Here is a 21421-nt window from a genome sequence, read left to right on the forward strand (position 1 = left end):
TTATATTAGATAAAACCGATGTTCCATTATTAGGTCCTTATGTGAACACACTTTGAGTCGTTATATGTTCAGAGTCAGTTCATATGTGTGTGACAGCTGGTAAACCTGGTCCAAAGGTCATAGTTTTACTTGTGTTGACCACTTATCAACCACATATCTTAACCCCAGACATTTAGATGTTTCAAATATGCGTCAGGGAAAAAAACAGACACACAGTCAACCACAGCAGCAGCAGCAGCAGCTCTTTTCAGGCTGAGACCTACACAACATTTATTAATATCATTCCACACAGTTTGAACTCACTGAGCCCCTCAGGCCTCCAGCTGTAACCCAGAGATCATTTTAATCTATAGGTGCTCAGATGCCCTCTAGAGGTCACATCTTATAACATTGCAAAAAATAAAAGCATTTACTATGATTATTAATAAATTAAAACAAATGAATCATAGTTTTATGATGTTTGCTTACAGTTTCCCTCACACAAAACTCAACATTTTGCATCGTGTATGTTCAGTACATACAAATATAAACACTAACACCTGGTAGAATGCAGAGAAACGTGTATTACTTTCCTAATAATCTTGTAATTGCACACTTTAAAGTACTTTTCTACATAACAGTTCCTGTGTATAGTGAATCCAGAGGAATTGTGCATTTTTCAGCATGGCACATTTAGTTATTCCATCCTTGTGCAGTATTTAGATGAACAGAGCTAAGTTCGTTGTTTGGCTTCAGACTTGTCACTACTAATAGAGAGTGAATGTATAAGTGTTTACACATAACTTCACGACTGGTTGAGCAATTGTTGTTGATAGAAAATAGAACTGAACCTGCAAATATGTTTACATCTGGTTTGTTAAACATCTGGGCAAGTATGCAATTTTACAAGATTGTAATTATGCCACTATGAAACAAACGTGATAATAAATTAAATGATATAAATGCTATCACCCAGACATGGGGTGCTTTTGGGATTCTCGAAGGAGCTACATGCTCAAACCGTTGCAGGAATAAATAATTCTACATCCGGCTATGACGTTTTCAGATTACTGCTTTTGGTCAAGTACCACTTTCTAGGTAAGTGTATGTGTGAGATGTTTTTTTATGCTTTTCAGATCCTATTCATAAAGAAAACAAATATTTTCAGTTGCTGTCTTGATAAAATCAGCTTGTGAGAAGACACAGTTTATTCATAACATTTTTAAAAGATGAGTCACCGTTATCCTGTGTTTATTTACTCCTGTAACTCACTAAAAAATAAAGCATCTTCAATTGTCCGAAACTGTGCAATACTTGCAAAACAGTCAGAGGTAGCACCCCCCCTCCATCTCCACCTCCACCCCCTGAGCGTTGTGACATGCAACCCCATAGTTTGCTGCACACCAGGTCGCTGCTTCTATTTCAGGACTGGCAGATATTGACAAAAAGTAAGCCTGCCACGGTCAGCAGCATCGCCACAGTCAACTCCACCATCTTCCCCTGCCTCCACTTCTTTAGAGCCTCCTGTTGCTCCTCCATGTGCTGCTTCCTGGCTTTCATGTATCTTTCCCTCTGCAGCTGATCGCCGTAGTGAGCCTGAAAGAAGGCGTCAAAATCAAACATGGTCTTCCCCCCGGCTTGGGAGAACCGCCTGGCTCTGAACTGATGCTGCTGCTGTGGGGAGCCTGTGGACCTGCTCATGGTCTCTTTGGAGGTCGGTCTCCCTCCACCTTGAAGGTCTGACCTGCTCAGAATACCTCGGTCATACTTCCTCCTCAGGCCGATGTTGCCCAGCACCGCGTAGGCCTCGCTGATCTCAGAGAAGCGCTCGGCGGCATCCTCGCTACCCGGGTTCTTGTCAGGGTGGTAGACAAAGGACTGCTTGTAGTAGGCCGTCTTGATCTGGGACTGTGTGGCACCGGGGGACACTTTGAGGGTGTCGTAATAGGACGTCCTGCTTCTGTTCAGCAGAGGAGCATGTTTCGAGCTGCTGTCACTCCTCCAGCTGTAGCATCTACTGGAGGCTTGCAGGGTGTCAGGATGTGGTTTCAGACGCCTCAGTCTCTCTGACCCCTGCTTTGCCAGAATGAAGATGACGGTGCAGAAAGCTCGCAGCTGCTGAGGAGACCTGAAGGTGTCAGGGTGGATGTAAACAGCTCCTCTGGTCCAGGGTGTCATCCGGCCAGGCAGCAGCTTCTCCTGGAGGAGAGGCTGCAGTCTTGCTGAGAGGTAAAGGGCTGTAGTGTGAGCTGCCAGGCGCTCTCTGATAAAACAGGAGGAATCCAGCTCCAAAGAAGAGGCACAAAGCAAAGTCCCATTTTCCCGTTGACTTTCACTTCTTCTCAGTCTGGAGAGTTTCTCTGCTTTGCGTGGTGTTGCTCTGCTTCTTGGCTGAACTTCACATTGATCGGGGGTCGATTCGTCTTTTAACCGACTGTTACTGAAAGTGCATTTAACCAGCAGAGATCCGGGACTTTCTCCGGTGCACACCGGTCGACCCTGGCTGTTTCTGAGGGCGGACAGCCGGTAAGCACCGGTGCCCAGCCGCTGACCTATCTCAGCCATTTTGCCGACAACCGGTCGGTGAGGAGGCGGGACTAATGATGCGGCATCCGGCCAAGCTACGTCACTTCAATGAGGAGCCAATAGGAGTCACTGCTTACATAAAGTAGTTATACAACCCGACCAATTGGACCAATCCGTTTACAGGATACGGAGAACCTAAGTAGATATATATTTCTTATATAATAGACTTGTATGCAATGACAAACTTTTAAGCTATGCTTTTCCTGTAAAAAAAATAAATAGCAATATAACTATAGGCTTAGGTTTGATTCAAAGTGTAAGAGATATCAGGTAATAATGGCCATGAAACTGAAGGACACCCTTTTAAACACCTTCTCCTAAATTGATCTATTTCAAGCCTTCTTGGAAGCATAAATGTAATGTAATGATTTACAATACAGCAGGCATAGCTAAATCTTTTTTATGGTCATGCAGAACTAAGAGGTTAAGTGAAACCCCATGACAGAGGACATTAGCATAAATATTGTGTAATTGAATGTATTTTATAGCATGTTTTTATATACTTGACATAGTGTTTCAGGCATGTAATAATTTATTTACTTTTCTTGAATTTGATGAATAACTACTGCCTGAATTATATCCATTCGCAGATTGCAATATGCCTGCATGTCGTTTTTTTATTAGTTTTTTAAAATAAGATAAGATAAAATAAGATAATCCTTTATTAATCCCGTAGCGGGAACATTTACAGGATTACAGCAGCATAGGTTATAGTGCAAACAAGAGACATAGTAAAAGAAAAACAAGATTAAAAAAAACAAACAAAAAAATATTATAAATAAGCAATAAAAACAGTAAAGAATCCACAATAACTGAAATATTATATATACAGACAGAAAACTATAATAACTATAATTGCACAGTGTATTTGAATTGCATTTTTTTGCTGAAAATAAAGAAATACAAGAACAAGTTTATTTTACAAGAACGATATGTGTTTTTGCATTAAAATAATTAGTGTGTTATAAGTTTGGATAGTTGGATACACGTCTATACTTGGGTGCACACAGGGGGGCGACATGGGCGTCTGTTTCAGCTGCGTTGCTTTTATTCAACCCAACGAAGAAGAACTTCTTACGTCGCCTGTGTATGACGTCATCGGTCTTCACGTGTGGATCGTGGGCTATCACAACATTTAGCTTGTTTATGAGCTGATATTACACATTTTTCTTTATCTTTGGATAAGCGGCCCAAACAAAAGGACAACCATGACCTCCAACTGTCGACGGCCTGAACACACAGCTCCTCCAGATGTGGTCAGTGCGGTTTATTGTAGTGTTTTAATGCTAAGCTAACGGTAGCATCAGCAGCAGCCTGGGTCTTTAAAGGTCTTTAAACATATAATACATCAATATTTTAACAGGGAACTGAATAAGTGTGGAAAGGACGGTAGGCCTTACGATCGTCAAGCAAATGTTGTTTTCTACAATACTGTAATTATCTCTAGTTTGTTTGTTTGTTTCTCATATATTAAAGTAATGACTAATAGTAATGCTTAAGAGGCACAAACTGGGTCCACAGTGGAGTCAGAGACTGTTTCATTTAAGTGTTGATGTATTAATCTGATGTGATCTCATCCACGCAGTTCTACAATGAATCCGAGGCAAAGAAATACTCTCAAAAGTGAGTCTCTGTTTTTTTTTCTTAATAACTTCCTGTCACTGTGGTCGCTATGTTTGTAGGATAAAAACTACCTTAGTGTGTCAGTACAGATAGCACTTCACCACATAAAGGTTGAGCTTGTTTCTTGAAGAATGTCTTTCCATCTCCAGAAGTGTCTGAAATCTCTGTGTGTTTTGTTGCCTCACAGCTCTCGAATGATTGAGATCCAGACCCAGATGTCAGAGAGAGCTGTAGAGCTTTTAAACCTGCCAGAGGGACAGCCGTGTTTCCTGTTAGATGTGGGGTGAGTGGGTGACACTGCCTGTGTTTACATGTAGCACTACACTTTTAACTTGATTGTAGCAGTACTTTGAGTAAGAAATGATATGGAATATTTTGTATTGTTAAGCTTAAAATGAATACCGTCATAGTAAGACTAAGAATTGTCTCAAAAGGATGTACATTGTGTATCATTGAAGAGGTATTTATATATGATTACGCATCATTCTAACGTTGACTTTTGCTGCATTTTGCCACACAAATGGTAATCCATCTTCTAGGTGATATAGACTTCAAAATTCAGAATGTACTCTAATTTGTAGATAAAACATAACCCTATTTAAATAAAGTATCTTTGCAGAATCTGCAACTTAGTAGAAACATGGAGTTTTAGATGCATTAATAATAATAATAATAATACTTTAATTTTATATAGCGCTTTTCTAGATACCCAAAGACGCTTAAGTCAGAGTGTGAGTCTTAATAGTCTCGCCTAATTGTAACATAACGCATTGTAAGATCCAGAATAATACAGTGATCGTATGTGTTTTTGACGTGAAGGACTCAGGTGACTGTCTGTCCTCTGTTTCTCAGGTGCGGCTCTGGTCTCAGTGGAGACTTCCTGTCAGAGGAGGGACACTATTGGGTTGGGGTCGACATCAGCACTGCAATGCTGGGTTAGTTTGACACTGATACATTTGAACAGGAAGCAAGAGCTGGAGGATGTACCAATATATTCATATTATTATGTGTTATGTTAACAATAGTTAAGTTGGTTATGTTCATAATTTGATATCATTTAAATGTTGTCTTTTTGTGGTTTTAGATCAATTAGTTGAGATAACTTCACTTAAGAAGAGATTAACATCAGGCTTGACTAAAACATTGCTTTCCTACATTTGTGAAACAAATGTAACAAATAAAATAAAAATGTAATTCAGAAGATTGAAAAATTGTACTCCAGCAACTTGCTAAAATATCTTCAAAATCAACAGGAATTATAATTCTGATATCGGTATTGGAGCATCACTAACAAAAAGTGTGTCTTGTTTTAAGTTTGATGGTTTTTCATATTAAACACAAATTAAATCAGTTTTCAGTTTTGTACCTCTGAATTACAAATGTGGATACATTTCTGAAACATTGATCAAATCACGTCTTCTCTGTGACAGATGTTGCGCTAGACAGAGAAGTAGAGGGAGACCTTTTAGTGGGGGACATGGGCCAGGGGATGCCTTTCCGAGCTGGCACCTTCGACGGCTGCATCAGGTGAACAACAGTACATGCTTATGTATAAAAACATAAAAATGTTTCTTTAATTTTGAATAATTTCTGACTCTGTTTTTCATTTACCTTTTGCATTATTCCCTGTCAGTATCTCTGCTCTTCAGTGGCTTTGTAATGCCGACAAGAGGACACATAGTCCTCCTAAAAGGCTCTTCACCTTCTTTAGTACTCTCTACTCTTCTCTGGTAAGGTTTTGTCACTCCTGTTGGCTTCCTCAGCTAAAACCAAACATCAAGATTCCATATTTTACGATGAAGACCTTTGCTTACTTCTCCCTACTCTTTGTCTTTCAGTCAAGAGGCTCTCGTGCAGTTTTCCAGCTTTATCCAGAGAACTCGGAACAGGTGAAATAACGTTGTGCAGCTTGGATTAAAACCTTATTTTCTTCCTACAGATTACTTGAGTTCAGTCTTCTTCTTCTTCCCTCTCTAAAGCTTGAGCTGATCACGACGCAGGCCATGAGGGCAGGCTTCGGTGGAGGCATGGTGGTGGATTACCCCAACAGCACCAAGGCTAAAAAGTCAGTAGCTATGATAAAAGCTGGGCCTTTTATTTTGACATGTTCAGCTGCAGCCTTCTTTAATTGATTCCTTCTTAATGGCCTGTGAAATCAGCAGTGTGTACTTGCAACAGAAGGCTAATTGGAACACAAGGACATTAATATTGACTCGACTGTTTGTCCCATTAGCTTTGTGATTAATTATCTCAAATTAAATTTGGTCAGCCTGAATTACTCAATCATTCACACACATCTTGTTTGTTTCCAGGTTCTTCCTGTGTCTGTTTGCTGGAGTAACAGGAGCCCTTCCCAAAGTAAGAATGAAATGAGTTAGCGTTAATGGATATGGTGGTGTGTGCATTTTATTTAGCTACATTATGATCACTGTGATCTCTGTTTGTTCTTTTAAGGGATTGGGAGCAGAAACCTCAGACAGAGGTGTTTCAAACCAGGTCCAGTATTCAGGACAAAGGTAAAGTTATTCACAGCAGGGAGACACTGCTTATTTGGATGTTTTGATGAAGCTGTTTACATGGTTGGAAGAAGCAGAGTCTTTGTCCATCACCAGACCTCATCTATATTTATTTGTTTGTTGATGTACGTTATTCAGAAAGGAATATTTTTTGTTACTTTTCTGTTTTTTCTAGATGTTCTTACTGCTAGAAATTTGCATGTAAGGCATTTTGTAGATACCCCAAACATATGGGATTTTAACACCCATACATTTCAATAGATTGTTTGTAAATTGTTTATTCTAGTTAATTGTTTGATTCTTTCTTTTTTTTTTTTTATCTCAAACATTAGTAGGTCTCAGCTTCTCAAATGTGAGGATTGGCTGCTTTTCTTTATCTAATATGATAGTCTACTAAATATCTTCTGGATTTTGGTGTGTTAGCTGGAAAGCACAAGTAATTTCAATATTGAGCTCTTGGAATTTGTGACCCCCCCATATTTCTTTTATCATGTTAAAGACTGAATGATTAATCAAAGCAGACGTCAGTTTCTGCCCGACTTCACTCTGGTTTGAATAATCTAGAATATCTTTATTGATTTGTATTAAAACAGCCATTTAAAAACAGGTCTTGGCCCTGATAAGTGCGGGTTCAGTCATACCTGCTTTGATGAAGCCGAAAGACCGAGAGAAATCTTAAAAGGGTCGTTGTCCTGTCTGACTTAAAACCCTGTCGGGCAGCTTTTCCTCCCTTTTACAAAGTGACGTTCAAGTTGCTTCTCCTGGTTACAGAAAGAGACTGGATCAAACATTGAGCATCAGAGGCAAAGAGTTTCGGCTCTAGTTTGTCACAAAGAACAAGGTGCATTCTTAATTAGCTAATCAGCCACACTTTGTCTTTGTGAAGATCCCGGTTCAAAAACATGAAGGGGAAATCAGCGAAGAAGGGACGAGATTGGATCTTTGAGAAGAAGGAGAGGAGGAGAAGACAGGGACGGTACGTACTGATAACAAGACTGTTTTTTAAACTCTTTCAGGACAAATAATTGAATTTATTATTTTGTGCTAAAATATTAATTCTCTAAGTAATGTGATATACTTAAGTTTCAATTTAACAGCATCTCCTCTGATTAGCTGTATCTCTCTCTGCTGTGTGTTTTCTGGTCTGCAGGGAGGTTCGAGCGGACACAAAATACACTGCACGTCAGAGAAGACCTCATTTCTAAGTGACTCATGCAGCTGTGCTTCTGTACCGCGACACACAATCCCCCCTCGAACTGCAGTGTTTGGACTCAAAATCCTTAATCCAAGTGAATGAGATGCAACAGTAAAAAGCTATTCTGGCCAATCATTTCTACATTTGTTTGGCAGTTTGTTTTTCACAGATATTGGTAAGATTTCATTCTCCATGTTCATGTTGGCTGGAAGATACCAAGTACATGGACAGACATCTGTACTGCTTACAGTGGAGACAGAGTTGGCATTCACTGCACTAACAATGTCATTGAATTACAATAATTTTTTTTATAAATTATCAAATGCCACATCTTCTATCGCTGATCAGACTTTTATTAAAAATCTACAACAATAGAGATTTGTAGTATATTTACAGGTATTTTCCCAGTATTTAGAAGGAATTGAACTAATGACGTCCATGCATTTGTGAAGGCTGCACCGTTTCAAAATCCTATCAAAAGCATACATATATGAAATGGCACATGCAATGCCTACGCAAATGTGTTTGTTTGCCTTGAATGCACTGCAAGTTCATTACGATAATGAAGGTTTCTAAAAGGGGAGAGTCCATATGTAGAAAGAATACTTTGCTTATAAGGGAAAAACGGAACTAAACTAACTTTCAAATCAAATCAAATGGCACATTTCTGCTGGAACTACCACTAAATCATTTGGAAAAAAATCTTTTTGTAGGCTTGATGGTTTATATAGATTGTTATTATCAGTAGAGTGCATTAAATACCTTCCGTATAACATAATAAAGACATTTTGACTATTAAAAAGGTAATTCAAATTTGTGTTTAGTAAGAAAAACATACATTATTGGATACAGTTGAAAGTCCCACATGGACTAATGAAGGCATCGGAAAAAGGAACTCAACTATATTTTATTATGTAGTTGTAAAAGCAAATGTATGACACATTTCTGAGTGTGTTTAAAAAAAATAAAATCCTATATTAATATCGAGGTCTTTTGCTACTTTCATACCAGTGTGCATCACGTGTAGCCGACAGAGGTCGCTGTGCGCTATGGCACTCTGGGAGCCACCTGGGCGTTATCTCTAAAAACCTGCTCAAACAATCATCACATCCACCAGTCACCACTCACATAGACTCCTTGAGCTGGTAGCTTCTTGTCAGTCTAGTCTTCATAATTACGGACCAACTTTAACGGAACAAAAAAGAAACTTACATAGAAGAGGAGCGTTTAAAAAAAGACGGATCAATTAGCACGGATTGAGGAGGAAGTTGGAAGGTGCGTAATGGGTTAACGTAAAGGCCTCGCCTCACCTTTTTAGTGCGCGTCACCCGGCTTCGTAAAGTGGTCCCACCATCCAAAACCAAAGTGGTAAAATCAGCTCCTCTCTCGCCTCATCCTGTCTGTCTCCATCACCGCACACACCCAGAAGACATCGGGAACAGAGTGATTTACCGGGAACCATGAAGGACCGCATGCAAGAACTTAAACATGTAAGTTACAGTCTGATTCCTGGTGATTGTCAGCATTCACCCGTTGTGTGAACAGACGCGTTATGGAGACGTTTTCAGATGACATATGTCTTCATACAGCGCTGATCCAGAGAGCTGGGTGCGCTGGTTGAGCAACAGTTGTGACTGAGGCTAAAATGTTGGGTTTTTATTACAGGCAACCATATACAGCATATTGCTGCCGAGCATTACTGTGTGGCTAAAGCAGGTTAAAGCCCAGCTGAGAGGAATGATTCAGGTATTAAATCAAAGTAAAAGTCATTATCTATCCGTTCTCCGAGAGAAAAATCACTTTGACCTGCCTGTTCATGGCTATTAAATCTCTGGGATTTAAGAGAGAGATTATTGGATCAGACATTCTTTACTGAATGGTTTTTAATCTCGATGGGGGTCATTAATTGAATAAGCATTTTTTTTTTTAATTTAGTATTCAGAATATAAACTTCACCAGAAAGGGTTAGATTGCACATTTTGTAACATGTGTGGCAATGTTACCGGTGAATTAATCTCTGTGTGTGTGTGTGTGTGTGTGTGTGTGTGTGTGTGTGTGTGTGTGTGTGTGTGTGTGTGTGTGTGTGTGTGTGTGTGTGTGTGTGTGTGTGTGTGTGTGTGTGTGGTTTGATCTGATCGATCTGGCCAACTATGGGTGTGTGTGATTTGAAACGGTAAATTGGTCCCAGCTCGCCCATTTCACCTGTGTGATGTTTGCTCTCTGCGCGTCACAGGCGCTCTCATCCTAAACGAACCTCTAACAACCACCGCCGAGCACAATGTGTTGTCTTTCCCCAACGTTTCTATTGCAGTTTATAAAGTCATGTGCACAGAGCCAGGTGTTTCAATCCGACTTGAATTACCATTTATTTATAATCTCCGCAATTCTACCCTCCATTCGTCATCATCTAGCCTTGACATTTTTGGATTATACGGTTTGAACTCGTGACATATAGTTCATTAAACTAAATTATTAATGAGACCAAGATGATGAAGGGCTGATGAGGTTTTTCGCTTGACAGATGTAATAAACGTTGTCCTCATAGCAAAGCTGCTGTGTGTGTGTGTGTGTGTGTGTGTGTGTGTGTGTGTGTGTGTGTGTGTGTGTGTGTGTGTGTGTGTGTGTGTGTGTGTGTGTGTGTGTGTGTGTGTAAAGTGGCCATTGTAAAGTGGCCATTGTTATATTTGTGTAATTGACAGTTAAACTGGGGAAAGGGGGCGGGGCAATTTACTCCTCCTCAGTTTTTCATTTAAGATCTAGCTATGAATTGGCCTCATGGGAGACAACCAAGCCCTGCCAACTGTGTGTGTGTGTGTGTGTGTGTGTGTGTGTGTGTGTTTGAGAAAGTGTTTACAGCCTGCCACACCAAATCTTCCTCATCAGCTTCAAATATCCAACCCAATGACATAACTGTAATGTCAGCGACTGATTCTGTTCTTTTTTATTATTTTTTATCATATCTTTCATATCTGAGAAATGACAGCAGGAGCGGCTGCAGCCAGACCAATTTCAGGCAATCCAGATCAAATAGAATAGAAGTAAATTGCACGTCACAGACTGTTATTTCCCATCAGCATTAGATTGATATTGTTTTTCAGCCTGGCGTTAATGCAGCTTCTTGAGTCTCATGCAGATGTCTCAGTGGGTCTGGACAGCACATTAGAATAGCACAGTGTTGTATACATGTGGGGTTGTATAAAAGCACTGCAATAGTGTACAATGGTACGCTGCAATCCTCCTCTCACCTCGTCCCATCACTCCCATTTGGCTAAGCAGTGATTTGGGGACAGATGGTGCTGATAAGATGTGTTTGTCAGCTGTCTTCGAGCTCTGAAACCTAAGGGGGAAACATAATGATGAGGTCATTACAGATTTTTCACTCCACAGGAAATGTTATCAATCAATTTTTTTTTATTTATTATCTCCTCATTTTTTTTTCTAACGTTTTATCAGCTGCGTCTTTTTTCTCTTCTGGCTTGTCGTTTGATTGACCATATCTGCCTCTTTTCCCATCTCCATCTCTTTTTAATAAGAAGGATCTCTTTATTTTAATTTTCTCGGTGAGCCGAGTTCCTCCGTTATTACTCTTTGCTCTTTTCCTATCAGTGATTTATCAGATGGCTTCCTGTCTTCCCCTTTACTTTCCTTTCTCCCTTTCTCTCCTCTGTGCAGCCTTATTGGACAGTGTTAGAAGTGTGTGTGTGTGTGTGTGTGTGTGTGTGTGTGTGTGTGTGTGTGTGTGTGTGTGTGTGTGTGTGTGTGTGTGTGTGTGTGTGTGTGTGTGTGTGTGTGTGTGTGTGTGTGTGTGTGTGTGTGTGTGTGTGTGTGTGGAGCACCGACTCAAATGCTCTGTGTCTTTGACTATTGTTTTTTTCATTATGCTTTCTCTTTTTTCTCGGCTCCCATCCACCTCCCCTTTATTCCACTTTATTCCATGTCCTCACCTGTTTTTCCTTTTGTCCTTGACCTCATCTTGGATGTTTTCACTTTGTCAGTGACACAAACAGCAGTGCTGAAAAAAAACTAAACGTGGTCGCTGTTGAATCGAACACTGATCCTAGCGGGTCAGAGTTTTTTTTTGTCCTCGTTCAAAGCTTCAAGCCTCTGCAAATGGCTCACAGATGAGACTTCATCCTTAAGATCAGAGGTGGAGAGAATAAAGCAGCATTTAAAGTGTGCTGTCATCATCCTATGTTGTCACTAAAACTGTAAGAAAGGCACAGGCAGACACATTATTCATCAAAACATTAATGAGCCATGAAATGAGTGTGACCGATCTGGCCTTTCACCAGGGATTTGTCTGTCTTTGCAAATGGTTGTCTGTTATTGTGTTTCTTATAAAGAACAGCAGCTCCTGAGGCATCAGCTAACAGAAATCATGATAATAAATAAAAAAGATTCTGTAATCATATCTTCCCCATCTGCTGTAGGAGAATTAACTTTGGGTCATCTCTGTTAGCGCTGCTAAAGTTGAGTTTGTAATGTGCAGACCTCCCCTCTCACATCGTCTATAATCGATTGCAGTAGAGTGTTTCTTGAGCAGTGCAGATAACGGCTTTTATCACAGATACTTGTTGGAGATTAAGGCTATGAACAGTAACTGACATCATCTTGCTCTAAGTAGCTCTGTCTGTCTTTGTTGGGTGATAATCTTTAATAAAAATAATATGCTTAATCTTGCCAATGTGAGTCTGAACAGGCACTTTTAACATACATTGCCTCTAAAGTAATCAACAAAATAAATTGTTTGCCATCAGTTGCCCCCCAGTTCCACCTTCTGAAATTAGATGATTTTCTACTTTTGTCTGTCATAGAAAACTTAATATATTAAGTACATTTTCTGACATTTTAAAGAAAAAATATTAATCAGTTAATCCAGAAAACGACTCAACAATGAAAATACTCTTTATGTAGTTTTAATTGTGTGTCTCTGTCTCTTTCTGCCTTTGTTTTCTGATATTTTTCTTGGATTTCCTCTGCACTTTCTGTCCTACGGCTGTTTAATTTCTCCCTCTTGCTGCCATGATTCTTTTTTCTACACATCCTGCCATTCCTTCACATCCCTCACACTCTCTGTTACAATAACCCCATATCTACTATATAATTGTGTTAGTGCCACACTGGGGCTGTCATAATCCTTCATGGTCAGCGAGGAGCTCTGAATATACCCCACAGGGGAATATGAGAAAGGATAGGGGGTGGGAAGAGCCTAAGTGGTGACGGTACATCTCTTTTACCTGCCTGTGATCTGTCATTAAAGTTCAGCTGAAGCTTTGACATTTTCTCACCCACTCCTGCAAGGCTGAACACTGACCGACCACCCACAGCGCCTACACGCACATGCCCGGGCCAGAATAGTTTGTGTATGAACATCCTCAACAGCATGTAATTTATGTATTAATATCCATACCCATCGGCCAATTACCAGCTAACAAGCCAAAATGGAAGTTAGCATCCACCATTTAGTCTCAAAGGTCAGCAATTTAATCTGAGTCACTGCAGAAAAAAGAGTTATCTCTGTGAGAACTGTCAGCTGCAGACATTTAAATTCTGGCCAGAAATTGATTATCATTGATTTGTGGAAAGACGCATTATTATCGGGTTATAAGTCATTATTTAACCTTTTATAGCGTGGCAGATGGTAAATTTGTTTTTAGGTGTGTTTTAATGGTGTCACTTTGATGATTTCACTGTTAAAGGTCAGAAAGATGTGAGGGAGGCAGAGGGCAGACAGGGATGAAAGACAGAGAGAGGAAAGTGGGAGCAAGAGCAAAAGAGGGATAAAATGGGCATTAAGATGAACTGATGAAGAAGAGATTGCATGATAATGTCTATTTATTATTCCAACCATATCTGCTAAAAATACAAAGCAGAATAAGATGTTTCTCTCAGGGCCAGGTAATTAGGCAGACACAACATAAGAACATCCTTTTGGTTGGATAAGTGACTGTTGACGTGGTCTTGAGGAGGGATAATGAGACGTTAAAGAAGAAAAGTGCCGTGAAGGCGTCAGAAGGGAGAGCGAGACAAAGGTAACTGAGTTCATGTTGTGTGGGCCAGCTGCTGTAATGATTCTGTAGTGAAGCTGAAGTCTGGAGAAAGGAGGGTGAGAGAGAAGGAGGCGAGAGAATGACGGACAGGGAGAATGAGATAGAAAAAGAAAGATGATTTAAGGGGGAGGACGTTGAGGAGGATTGTTAGGAAAAGGAAATTGTTGCACATGCACAGATTCTGATTGTGTGCTGCTGCGATGGCTTCATCTCCTCTCCCACCCACATCCTTCTTCTTTGTGTAAATGCTGAACTCCACTCGCTGCACCTTGTTAACCTCGGCCACAGTCGCTTTTCACTGGAATGCAAAGCAGAAACTAGATGTATGTTTAGTGAACATAAGAAAACCCCATATATAAGTCAAAGGAAAATGATGTGCCAACAGCCAAAACAGCCAATGTGCCTGTCATTTAGCTTCATAAAGAGTCTCGATTAAAACTCTAGAACCATTGTCAATAGAGATTCACATTCAATTCATACTTTGAGGGACTGAATCCCAAATCTGAAACTCTGATAACCGGACTATAATGCCATTTTTGTCTTACCTAATTAAGCAGTCTGACATTTTGTTTATGTAAGCTGTTTTCTGTGTAGGACTATGTTTTATTTGTTTATGCCATAACTAATCAGTAAATCAGTAGTGATTGAAATAGCCGCCCTGTTGGAAGCTAAAGATACCAGCATTAAACTTCCCAAGTTTATTACTTATACTGAGATAAATTGTTCTGAACATTGGGTAAACTCTAAAGTACTGTCAACAGCCATAATAAACCAAATTTTGCCATGTTTTTAAGAATAGAATGTTCTATAAACCAGGCTATGAATGATATATGATCAAACCCCTCTATAAACCCCCCTCGGAATATGGATAGGAATGAACTGGAAAGTTTTGTGTATGTAAGTGCTACTAAAGTGAAGATGTGAGAAAAAACTCATTTTGAGGCCTTTAAAGACATGTTTTGTAAGATTCCGTACATTTTTGAAGACACTACAGGTGAATAGGGTAAAACAAATAAACTAATATACATCACCATGAAACATCTCAAGTTGATCAGTGACATCAATTCAATAATTTTTCGTGTTTTTCTGAAATTTCTAAAATGTTTAAACATGATAATCAGGCATTATCTAATTGTAACCTTTAGTGAATTTAGGAGAAATCGACAGATGCAATTAGACAAAGTAGTAAAACAAACATCTAAATATATATTTTTTTTATGTATCTTTCTATTAGTCTGAAAGATGGCTTATGGATGCAAAATAGCCAAACTTCTCATAATTGATTAGTGCATGAAAAACCTTTCTTTTGCCTGTGGTGTCCCGCATTGATGCTACACACAAAAATCTGATCGAGATTACTGTTTTTCCAACCAGGAAATAGCCGCCAATGAACATGCCACTAGATTTATTTTAATAGCTGGAAAATTCACCCAAAAATCAATTACTGTAGGCGGAAATTGATGTCAGTACTCCAGGGGCATAAATGTGTAGATACAACAATGGAGCTTGTTTGAAATATTTACATATGTGTCTTAGATTAAAACAAAAAGTATTGATCTGTATTTGTATTAGCAAGTTATCCACAGGAGTGCATTGATCAGCTACAGTGCACATTATTTTCTTTCCTGCTAACTACATCTGCAAACATTCACACCAGCCATCTGTGTAAGCCCTGAAACAAAGATGGAGACTTGTTGATTTCCTTCAAAGATTGCTGCCGGTGTTGTTATCAGCGAGGGGTAATGCAAAAAGACCTGACTGAGTTTTACATTTGGCTAGCTCAATCTATCACTTCATGTCGTCACCCACGCTGCTCCCTTGTTGTGTAATTATCCTGTCTCAATAGCCCTCGCTGTGCCCTCCTCTTCCATCAGCTGGTCATTTACTCTGACAGTAACTCAGTCGACCAGCCGGGCAATCAGTCAGTTATAGAGCGGTACGTTGATTGGTGGTTTTGCTGTGTCAGCACCAGCTTTGTACCACCAATGCTCCTTTTGATTTTTATGAACTGAATCCTACAGCTTTGATTTTATTTCGATTTTCAATGAATATACATGTTTTCTCTAAAATCACATGATCATTGTTTTGGGTTTCTCGTGACCTATGAATTTAATTCAACCCTTGCACTCATATAAAATTCACTCTTATTCGATAATCAGCTTCATGATTAAAGGTGCAATGTTTAAGATCTGGTCAGAATCTTTGTTTAAAACGTTCCATAAATTAACTTACATTATCAACAGATGGTTAAGAGGTTACAGTGTTGATGTTACGTCAAAGACGTCTGTGTATTCTGTTGCAGAGATATCTACTGAAGTGGGCATACTAAACTGCTAGCCTGGTGTTGTAATAATCTACCACTTGTGCCTCAACAGGCGAGGCACAAGTGGTAGATTTTATTGGCTTAAATATTTTATTGGCTTAAAACCAAAGAAACACAGAATTTCAGATGTTTCAGTCTGAAGCTGCTAATGCTAACCCTATTTTTGAACTTGCTTATTTTTGTGTGATATCTAAGTTTTGTCATCACACTATTCAAGGTTAATCGAAATGTGTTTGTTCTGGTCGGAACATATAAGAATTACATTTAAAATAGAGTGACATGGAAACAATTATGCTGGATAATTCACTTTGCAAACCAAAGTATGAAACCAAAGTTACCTGCATGGATAGATACTGTTAGAGGTTAATAGAGAAAATGGGTTTTGTGATTTTGTTGAACTCTCCCTTTAAGGTTCAAATCAGGGTTATGTTTATGCTACTTTCACATTATATGGGGTGGTAGCGATGGGAAAGTTCCCTTGACTTGAGAGCATTCACATAATCAGAAAATTCAAGTTGTATGAAGATGGCATGCATCGACAATGTAGCTCTATATTAATGACAATTTGGGGGTAAATATTTTAAATGACATACTGTGATTGATGTGATGCATCTCATTTGTTTTACTCTTCAGGCACACCTGTCTTATGAAGATATATATATATAAAAGCTTTCCAAAAAAATTGTAGTTTGTTATTCATATCCAACTTTAATGTTGATGTGAGCGTCCTTTACAAGTCGAAAACTGGTAATTACTGTACTTGAAACATGAACAAGACACAACATTTATTCTAATATACAGCATTAGAATCAATGTGTGTGTGCGCTTTGCAAATGAAGCCCAAAAAAGTCTGCGATTCAGTTTTCATTGTTCGTATCTTTTTATTTGTCTTCTGTAGAAAACATGAATAAAAGATCAAGTATGTGTGTTCATATGAGTGAACACACATCCATAATAAATGTTACCTAGCCGTATTATGATAATATATCTGGTTATGCTCTCAGTATTCCTCTGTGCAGCTGACACAGATTTTTATGAGTCATTTCTAATGGGACTGCATGAAGCTGCTTGAATTGGCTGTAATACAAAGAGAAGGAAACCGGTCTGCTTTTTGCTCAAAAGGACAATAAAGTACTGCCCACTTGAACTGTCTCTCGCTTCTCTTCTCTCTCTTACTCTAAGATAAAACCGCGGAAAAAGGGTCAGAATACTTACTCACACATCGACACACGCTTTGTGTCTCTATGTCGTCTTACAGACAATTACACTTTCACAGCTTTCATTAACTGCAGTGGTGCCCTGTTTCTCCCCCTCTTTTTTTCTGTGCTGACAGCTGTGATTTTGCAGCCTGCACACTAGATATCTTTTTTTTATCTCTTGCTCCCTCACTCGTGAACTACATTTCCTGCTCCTCCTGTTTACACTGGATGTCCAGGCACTGCCTTTTGTCTTTATGGAGCGACTCCCTGCTGGCACGTTGCCAAGAACAACTCTCTAATCTAATAAACAGCATAATCAGGCCACTACTCCTGCCGGGGTGTTTCACCCGAGCGTGAGCCCCAGAGGAAGGGTGAACTGAAGGATTATGGCCTAATGGGGACCGCCTTGTACAGGCCCTGATCTCTCTGCGTGATAACCGTCTGTTGTACTGTATATCATCAGTGTGTCAGCTGTTGTGTGCATGCATGTTTGCAAGTCTGGCTCGGAGCATCTGCTGTGTGTGGATGGCCAAGTCCAAGTCTGTAGGCTGAGTCAAGAGTGGCAGCATTGAAGTCCTATGTGGCTCAGCCGGAGCTTCAGATCTAGATGGGAGGTGGAGGTTTGGGGTCTTCTCCCCTCCCGACCACTCAAAGAAAAAAAACAGACCAAAGCTCACCCTCTCTGCAGGAGATACAGCATCTCTCTGTGGAGGTGGAGCACATTACTCGTGCTCTCGAAGCTTATTCTGATTCCCTGCTTGTCGTCCTCCTCCTCTGCCTCCTGCTGCTGCCGCCTCTTTTCTCTCTGCTTCTGATAGTCGGCAGCTCCCTAACTGCATCTCATTGCCATACCAACGCCAAACCTTTTTTTATTCATACCATGTGAAGAGTTATGCACCACACCAAGAACATGACACCCACCATCTTGACTGTTGTCATGACAGTTGAGCACAATAAAGGTAAACACAAAGATTGGGACTCTTGTGGCATTACATTGTTTTGGACAGAATGATTTTACCTTCAAAATGTTAAATTAAGAGTAAAACCATGAGTGCATCAGATTGTGTTGGATTAAATATACTTTGAGTGGGTTTAGATAATATTAGCGGGATCACAGTGGTGCTGCATTCTTCTCACTTGTAGTTTTGTGCCAATTGCCTCACTATCTCTCGCTGAAGTCTGTCCTCTCAGACATTTTTTCTCAAGATCTGGTTCCTCTCCTAATGTTCATTTTCCATTTCCCTACATTTCTTCCCCACCTCCACGTGTATGTTGGCACATCACATGTTAACTATCCAAAATGGATTTGTGTTTGAGATGACAAGAAAAGGTGCATAAGCATCCATCTATAATTGCTAAGTAAACACCAGATATATGCAAATAAGTTTAGGGTTATCTTACACAAACTTTATCTTTCTTTATGATGCACAATTGAGAAAGGATTTTCTTTAAATTTATTTCAGGATTGTCGTTTGTTTATTTTATTTTGCTCCAATTTATATAGAAAACTTTAGTTCCTCACAGAGATTTGGTTATTTCTGGATGTTCAAAAGAAAATAGATCCTTTCCCTCTCGTAAACAAACAGTTTTGATGATATGAATGCTTAAAAACAGATTATCAAAGACTGGAAAGCAACAGCACTTTGTTTCCAAAAATGGTTGCATTAATGAGAATAAATAGGGCTGTCCTTGACCAAAGAAATTCTAGGTTGATTAACACATAAAATGTTGTCGCCTAATCAATTAGTTGATTTAATCGACAGATCTATAAAACTTAGTTTCTCCATAAAGAATCACTCAAAAGCACAACGTTAAATCCTGTCTGATCTCTCTGTGAGAGATCTTAGTCGACCAAAAATAATACTACCTATTAGACCGTTATTAGCCCCAGAAATTTACATTTAGCAAATACTTGTTTTAATAACTTGAAATGTCATCATAAACTAAAATGGTATCATTCTGGCCTAGGTCTCAGTGGATTCGTTTTTTGTTGATTTGACTAAACACAAAACAACAAAATACAAAAATATTTCTTGTCAAACTCTCCACAGAGCCTCAAGAGAACCACACAGACAGACTTGCAGTTACCCGTGTTATGAGCACAGCCGTAAATATCAGTAAGCTGTAGATTAGCATGTCACTGATATACGTAGCCATCATTGCCATATTTAACAGTTAAAGAGGATAAATTGTTTAAAACATGGCAGCCCATACTGAAAAAGTGCTCCCCCAACTTATTTGATAAAACTATTTCTCCAGCTCACTGCACTCTACTCTGCTTTTCTAATGCATTCACATTAGTGTCTTTGCCTGGACGAACTTGGCCGACTGCCTGCCCTTGTGTATGAAATAATATCTTGATACAACTCTGCAATTTTTAAACATTAATTGGACCTATGGTTTTAATGATTGTTCTACAACAGTTTTACAGCGGCACCTTTTCGATGGTGGTTTCTACTCAAATATCTCATCACTGTTCCAAACGTTGCATTCTTTGATACACACAACTAGGAAAGCCTGTTATATGAATTGTATTAGATTCTTTAGTTACATGTGAACTCTTAGATCAAGTGATGCAACGATTATGTTTTCTTTATCCATTCATTTGCAGATTACTTTCTCCTTGGGGTATGAGAATAAGGGGCCGTTTCAATCAGTAAAAGATGAAAACTACATTCCTTTTTCCCAGCAATAAAAAGGATCTCAAAGACCGCTAATGGGAAAGTGAATTAGTTTGACAGAGGCTAGATAAATGAGATGAAGCCACATGAGATCCAGGCTAATGTAGTGTAATGACTGATATGTGATTAGAAACGAGCACATATTTCTCAGTTAATCATTGGCTAGAAAGTTTGAGAAATTTTAACTTTTTCAGATGAACTAGTTGAACTGTTGTGTGGTTTACATTTCTTTTGTTGGAAACTCTCTTTTGGCTTTAAAGGCCTAAAAAGTAATTTCTGTGACTATGTAAATCCATTTTAATTATGTTAAACTTTGAGTTAGAAATTGAAAAGCTTCATATTTGTGTTTCTAACCTTTTACAAAGTACAATACAATTAAGACAATTTCAGACCTTGCTGATTTAAAAACCCTCTTTTGCCTCAGCAGAAAAACTACAAACTAACTGTCACTCCTCGTATTGGAAGACCCAAATCCATTTTAAAAGTGAAAGCAGATTCCACTCTTGTGTGTTTTCTTTGATACTGTGATATTCTCTTGCTTATATTTGTTTGTATTGTACATTAAATTGTTGGATATTTGGGGATATATTAACTTTCTTGCAGAGAGTTATTGTGTTGCCTGGCATATAACTTTCAGTAAAAACACAAAATGTTACACATTGTTCAGAATACCTGAATAAAAGTGTTAATTTTGTGAGCTTTAGAGGTGCTGGTCGGCTGATTGCTACCATTGGACATCATCGGGTTTGCTGTTTTCCCCTATTTCCAATCTTTAAGCTAAGTTAAGCTAATCACCTCTTAGCTATACCTTCATATTGAACAGAAATATATGAGAGTTATTGATTTTTCCATCTAACACTCAAAAAAGCAAATAAGAGTCTATCACATGATATTCCTTCAAGCTGAAACGCTTATGTGTATGTATCTGTACATGCTGGTGTAAGAGTATGCAGGCTGGAGTGTATAAAAGTAAAGGTTTCTTCTGCCCCCAGGTACTAATTCAATAATAACTTGCTAATCACTCGACCTGTGGTTCTGATTACAAGTGTCATTAAGAGCTCCTTGTTTTTCATCAGTTGATGGATGAAGGTGGGGCGAGTATTAATACTGTGCTATTTAACCTTGAATAATGTATTACATGGTCCAGTCCAGTGCAGTCGTGACCAGTGTTGCAGTTGAACAAATATGTCTTACATTTACATTGAAGTTGTCATGTTCATTAATTTATCTTCCAGCTGTTTGAAATAATTCTTATTGTATGTTTGTTTT

General features: G+C 39.0%; 3 protein-coding genes across 5 annotated transcripts in view; 2 read left to right on the forward strand and 1 right to left on the reverse strand.

The window, feature by feature from the left end:
- Positions 1-227: 227 nt before the first annotated feature.
- On the reverse strand, positions 228-2545 carry dnajc30b (DnaJ (Hsp40) homolog, subfamily C, member 30b). Its single transcript, XM_054601845.1, has one exon. The coding sequence runs from the start codon at positions 2542-2544 to the stop codon at positions 1402-1404; it is 1143 nt and encodes a 380-aa protein (XP_054457820.1). The 5' UTR covers position 2545; the 3' UTR covers positions 228-1401.
- A 1049-nt stretch (positions 2546-3594) lies between these two features.
- On the forward strand, positions 3595-8789 carry bud23 (BUD23 rRNA methyltransferase and ribosome maturation factor). The gene is made up of 12 exons (XM_054600316.1): positions 3595-3821; positions 4151-4188; positions 4376-4471; positions 5041-5123; positions 5619-5715; positions 5822-5918; positions 6027-6077; positions 6168-6253; positions 6501-6546; positions 6643-6704; positions 7591-7680; positions 7855-8789. The coding sequence occupies exons 1-12, from the start codon at positions 3774-3776 to the stop codon at positions 7907-7909; spliced, it is 849 nt and encodes a 282-aa protein (XP_054456291.1). The 5' UTR covers positions 3595-3773; the 3' UTR covers positions 7910-8789.
- Positions 8790-9145: 356 nt separating this feature from the next.
- The window catches only part of stx1a (syntaxin 1A (brain)), a 53251-nt gene continuing 40975 nt past the window's right edge, over positions 9146-21421 (forward strand). For 2 of the 3 annotated variants that reach the window (XM_054619625.1, XM_054619471.1), the window contains exons 1-2: positions 9146-9389; positions 9565-9645. In XM_054619625.1, the coding sequence (XP_054475600.1) occupies positions 9360-9389; positions 9565-9645 (111 nt within the window). In that variant the 5' untranslated portion in view covers positions 9146-9359. The remainder of the gene's footprint in view (positions 9390-9564; positions 9646-21421) is intronic. The other variant, XM_054619548.1, reaches the window with a different exon arrangement.

The sequence above is a fragment of the Anoplopoma fimbria genome, chromosome 1, assembly GCF_027596085.1.
Source record: "Anoplopoma fimbria isolate UVic2021 breed Golden Eagle Sablefish chromosome 1, Afim_UVic_2022, whole genome shotgun sequence".
In the NCBI taxonomy this organism is placed as follows: domain Eukaryota; kingdom Metazoa; phylum Chordata; class Actinopteri; order Perciformes; family Anoplopomatidae; genus Anoplopoma; species Anoplopoma fimbria.